The 6,000-nt window shown below is 38.0% G+C and overlaps 1 protein-coding gene across 1 annotated transcript in view; it reads left to right on the plus strand.

Moving 5' to 3' along the window:
- The window catches only part of INO80C (INO80 complex subunit C), a 30,706-nt gene extending 25,022 nt beyond the window's left edge, over positions 1-5,684 (plus strand). Inside the window, exons 4-5 of the mRNA XM_058039591.1 lie at positions 546-613; positions 4,969-5,684. Of these exons, the coding sequence (XP_057895574.1) occupies positions 546-613; positions 4,969-5,100 (200 nt within the window). The 3' untranslated portion in view covers positions 5,101-5,684. The remainder of the gene's footprint in view (positions 1-545; positions 614-4,968) is intronic.
- Positions 5,685-6,000: the final 316 nt, after the last annotated feature.

Raw genomic sequence — 6,000 nt, forward strand, 5'->3', positions numbered from 1 at the left:
ATGAATGATAATTGCTATCTAAAGGGCACCAAAGAACAGCAATTTCCAACCCTCAGTTTAAACATTCAGACAATTTTCTAGGTCATTGACTGGGCTTAAAGTGGTACATGCTTAAAGATTTAACTGATTTAAAAGATTACTTTGCTTTTCTGGATTATAGTATTTCAGAGCTGCAATCTTGAGCAATGTTTCACGGTCTTAACATACAGTATGCATTTGATAATGGTTATTCTTTGCACGTGACTGACTGCAAGGGAATTCATTAAGACTTGGAAGAAATGGACACATTTCAAAGGTCTGGCATTTTCCTTCTGGGGAGGGCAGTTCTGCTTGCTGAACTCTATTAATAGATGAGCAGGATCAGGCTGTGATTTACATGCTAACAGGGTAAATGTTTTAGAGGTGATTCTGCTTCATATTTCTTTGCTAGTTTATAGAGACCTCAAGCAGTAGGTTTATGTTATAGAATATATATATATATATATATGTGTGTGTGTGTGTGTGTGTGTGTGAGACACTGAGTTTATGCCTTTGTTTCTCTCTAGATTTTAATATTGATGCTCCTCCTTCTTTTAAACCTGCTAAGAAATACTCAGACATCTCAGGACTTCCGGTACGTATTTTTTTTCCTCTCAAAAATGACATCTCACCTTCCACAATGAAATAGTGCTGGTGCCTTGTTTTGTAAAAGATGTATATGCTGAAGTTCCTATTCAGAATTGGGCTTAATAATTATCCAGTGATTTATGACCAAACCCCAAATACTTGTCACTACATCACAAAACCCTTAGGTTGGTAATAGATGTCAGGACAGACTAAATACCTTGTCCTGCCAAGTAACTCCTGTGACAACTCTTTCTCACCTGTAGAATCTACAGGTGCCCATGATTTCTAATTCTTAAGATAGCTGCAGGGAAAGCTGGTAGTCCAGAGTCTCCATTACTGTTGACTTTGCCAAGGTGTACCCACACTGACTGAAACTATCCATGCTGTTTGGCTGGTGTGGATTTATTTCATTGTATCTTGTAGAGGAAGTTTTAAAAAGATGGCTCAACAATTTTCAATAATGTGATTAGGCAAAATTTTGTAGTTTGTCCTCTTTTCCACCAGGTTAAAAAAACCCCAGCCTTGTTATCATTGCTCTCAAACATTGCCTTAAACAAATCAGCCTGAAACACACTTGGAATAAAGTGTTTAGAATTTCAGATACCCCTATGCTTCAGAGCTGGAAGTTGGAGTTTGGCAGGTGTATAGCCTGTGTGTCACAGATAGGCTCTTTTACATGTTTCTGTTAAAGAAAGAGGAGAAAGGGAAAAAAAAAAACAAACCACAATTGACTTAGATACAGTTTGCACATGCTCCAGAAAGTCTTGGTAGTTACAATTTGGTGCCTGAATTCCCCAAAGTTGCTGTTGACACAAAACAGGAGTAAAATCATTGAATTCTGCCCAACAAAAATTTTCTATCTCCTGTTGAAACTGTTCCTGTGTTACATGAATAATTTTACTTACAACAAAACAGGTATTAGTAACAGCATATCTTTTCACTTTTCACCTTTAAATTCCAGTGATTTATTTTGCAGAAGTCTGTGCATTTCTTACAATTGAAATGAATGGGAATGTTGTATTTTGGAAAAAAAATGCTTAAGTAGTGGTTACATTAATAGATACACTAATGAAAACTTTGTAATATCAAAGAGCCTTGCACAGAATTTCTGTGTCACTTCCCTCAGTTTAAACTGCTTCTCACCCATAGGGCACTAGCACACCTTCACAGGCTTAATATCACTTCCTGGAGATGTCCTTAGAGGTACATATTTGTTATGCAGGTTAGCATACCACCTTGCATTCTGTGCACTGAATTAGGCAAAAAGTCCTCATTAGGACAGAAAATGGGTGAGCCCTTAACTAAGGGCTGCCTTATAGTGAATATTTAGTGTAAGGCATCAAACAATAGCTTTAGCTCCAACTGTAATCCTGCACATCCAAGCATTTGATCTTGATTTGGTAGAATAGTTTTTCTTAGACTTTATTTTTAAGTAACACATTTAGATGAGGCACCTATGAGGTGGCATTTGTCCACCCTGTGCCTCTGCATGTGGTTTGGAAATGGAGTGGGTTGCTCAGATAAAGGCTGTTAGCCCTTGGTGTTCAAGAGCGAGTGGAAAAGCAACATCTCCCTCACAGATGAACTGGCAGACAGCAAATGGAAGAGGATGCTCACAAACCCAGGGAAGGTAATTCCCTCCAGCCAGACAGACTCCTGCCCCATCTCCAAGGAACCAGATAATGCTTTCCAGCACTAACCTTTGATGTATTTCGAAACTAATCAGTCATTGCACCTATAGTGAGCTGATGGTGCAGGGTATAGATGGGAGTGGAGACCACATCCCTACCAGTTAAAGGTCAGTTAAACCTTAGGAAATTCTCTCAGTTCCTCAGCTTCTCTTTACCAGCACCTCTTTTCCATCAGTGTTGTAAGTACTGTAACTATTCTAGCTTAGTATAGATACTCTCTATACAAATCCATTCAGGGCTGCTTTTGTTTTCTTTTCTTCTCTTTCCACTTTTTTCCCCTTAATTTTCTGTCCTCTAATTGCATTGTGAGTCAAGTTTCCTATTTTACCTGGCCTGCAAGGTTTCTCCAGACTATGATAGAATTACCACATTTAAAAAACCCCTTTGTTATTAAAATAGCTGAGACAGTGTGCCCTTTAAATTGCTAGGCTAGAAATGTTTCATAAGAAGCACTAAATATGCTTTCAAGATCATGTCCTAGTAGGAGCATATGTGGGACAATAGAATATTGTAGGAATGTAGTATTATAAAAATGCCCCTGTATTTTCTGTGTAAAATATAAAAGCATTTGTGTAAGAATATATTTTCTGTGGGAATGCTGGATTCCCCTTGTGGGGGGGAAAAGTATTCCTTAGCATTACCCATTTAGGGAAGAATTAAATTGTCTACTAGGTACAAAAAGAGAAGTATATTAAAACATTCTCAATCAGCATACTTGCTCTCATATTAGATGCCACAATTAAATTCTACTGATCCCCTTCTCTTTCTGTGTGTAGCACAAATGGAATTAAATTTACCAATGGTCTCAGCAGAGCAGCCAATTTATATTTGTAAGGCAGCCTAGAATTCTAAAGCTATTATATACTGTATTGACACTGCAAAATAAACCTATTATTTCCAACTTGCAAAATGAATATTTAGATATTTTAACATTCAAAACTGAGTAATTTATTGGAAAGCAGATTAAAAAAAAAAAAAAACCAAACAAGAAACCCAAATCTTCAAATGTTACCATTTCTCTTCCTTTTCTGAAAATGGATCAGACCTGTTACTATAGAAACAGATTGAGATACCTAGTTTATTGTATTTTAAGAACATGTCTCCATGGCCTTTGATTTAGTTTTTAAACATGACAGAGTTTTTTCTTTGCAAATTAATCTTAATTTAATATTCTAATGTCTAATTATTGCTGGAGTATTGATAAAGTTTGTTTTCAAGCTGAAGCCATGGCATGAATGGCTGGTTATGATACATGAGTGTCTGCAAACAGTACAGCCCAATACATAATACAGAAAAGTCAAGAGCTGCCATAATATTTTTAACCTAGATCAGTGCACAATACAAATTGCAGATATTGCTTGGTTACTCCATTACAGAATTGTGCACATTTGAAAAGCAGTCTAATTGCTTAGCTTTTTCTTACATGAGACCAGGTGTAAAGAGTGAAATAAAAGTAAATTTATAACTGCTGTATAAATTTGTACCTCCTAATGTTCTAACTTTGCCATTTGTTTGAAACTTAATTGATGGCTTGAACTGTTAGCTGACTACATTTAATTAACCTGGCAGCATTTCTTTGTAAAGAAAACAAAGCTACAAATAACACTAAATTTTCCAAGTCATATCAGACCAAATGATTGGCTGGATTGTTACCATGGTCAACAGGTGCTTTCCAACAAAAAAATGTAGAGAGCTCTGCACTATAACTGTATGGCATAGGGGACTACTCCAGCTCTTCCTGGCCTTTCCTGTTTTTAGTATCAATGCCTTGAGGGATCTCAACTGCCTTTGCCTTGCAGCCTGCCACCCTCTCGTGCTAAAGAAAGGCACAGAAGACATTTTGGAGCCTTGGCAAGCACTTGGTAATCCAATGCTGAAGGGGCAGGGATTGTCCTGGAGGCTGAGTGTGGAGAGGCAATGCCCTGATGCCTGCCTTCCCCCAGTGCAGCCTCCTGGCCTACCCCTGAGCTCAGCCAAGCTCCAGGTTTCTGTAGCAACAAGGAGGGGGAGAGGATAGAAGGAAACTGGCACCGCTCCCAGGCACCCAGGCTCCAAATATAGCAGAGGATAGGAGCGTAGCCCAGGGTGAGCTGGCCAGGCTGCTCTCCTGAAAGCAGGCATCTGGAGCAAACCACAATGCTGGGTTCAAATCTCTTATCAGTTCAGTCACAGAACCATAAGCTGAGACTCCCTAGCTTTAACGACCACTTTAAAGTAAATTAAAAGCTAAGTTGTATGCAGCAAGAGAAAGGCAGTCCAAAGCTATCAGAGCACCCATAATTCAGCCTCTTTGTGGGTAATTTATTGGCAACAGCCTGACTCTTTGGAGAGCTGCCTTGAGAGAGACTGCACAAGGCACAGAGTTGCTAGGGTGAGTTTAGAGAGTTGAGGAATTTTTTTTTGCACTGTGTTTTATAGGAAGCTTACTTCAGCCCTCTGTTATGTTTAATGCATTTCTAATCTGATTTTATAGGGGGTCTGTTAACTTCTCATAAGTCCTCACATGAGAAGAAAGAAAAAAACACAGACTTGTGGCCACATGGTAGAACAGCAGTGCTGTTGTTAGGAAGAGAAACTCACTGCTTTGTGGTCTTGTAATTACGATACTTATTTTGCTTTTAAGATTAGAAATTTTATTTGAATCATATCTCTACCATTGTTTCTTTTTCAGGCAAATTACACAGACCCACAGAGCAAGCTGAGATTTAGTACTATCGAAGAATTTGCCTATATTCGGATGCTCCCTTCAGATGTGGTTACAGGATACCTGGCTCTAAGGAAAGCAACAAGTATTGTTTCCTGAACAGACTAAATATTCTTGTATATTGCTTGTGAACAGTGCTCATTTGGTAGAAACTGACCGTGGGACTGAGATTTTTAAAACTACCCATGGATTTTTACATCTGGAAGTAGTTGATGATACAGGCATTTGAAGAACATATGGATTTAATTTGCACAAATGCTGATATTTGTTAGTTTGCCAATTTGTTAGCAATTTAGTTTGGTGAACAGAATATCTTAGACCGTAAGGATATGTATCTGTACTAAAATGTCTCATGTACTATAATTTATATTAATTTCTGTAAAGACAGGATTTCATCTCCACCCTGTATATTTTATGTACTACCTTGGCATAGAAGAAACTGTCATTTGATTTAAGGAAAAGGTAACACGATATCCAAATGTCTAAACCTGCCTTACCAGATGTGCTTGCCACTTGGCTATAAAGTTGTCCCATCTGTAAAATGAAGCTAAAATACCCAGCAAGTGCTGCTGTTGTGATGACTTTTCAGGGTTCTGTGGCACTGTGGAAATGAAGACACAAATGTTTGTATTTAATTAACTGCCAACATAAATAAAGTTGGACTCAAACTTGCTTGTAAAATACATTGCTTGTTATATGTTCATCTGTGAACATGTGTAACGGGATTCAGTCAAATCACTGTGTAACTCTTAATCATGAGACTTTGCAGTTTTTGAATGCTTCATTTCACAGCCTAAATATTCTTCTACCTTTCCTAGTGATTACAGTATTTATATTAATTAGTATGAAGAAAGTACTAATTTCCCAGTGTTTAAAAAAAAAGGTAAGAAGCAGGAGTTCCACTCTCCATTGGTATTCTGACACCCAGAGGGCCTTCAACAGTGTTCTACATTAGAACACTGAACTTAGCACCATGAGACACCAAAAGAACACTTGAGA

Source organism: Melospiza georgiana, chromosome 1 (assembly GCF_028018845.1).
Source record: "Melospiza georgiana isolate bMelGeo1 chromosome 1, bMelGeo1.pri, whole genome shotgun sequence".
Taxonomy (NCBI): Eukaryota; Metazoa; Chordata; class Aves; order Passeriformes; family Passerellidae; genus Melospiza; species Melospiza georgiana.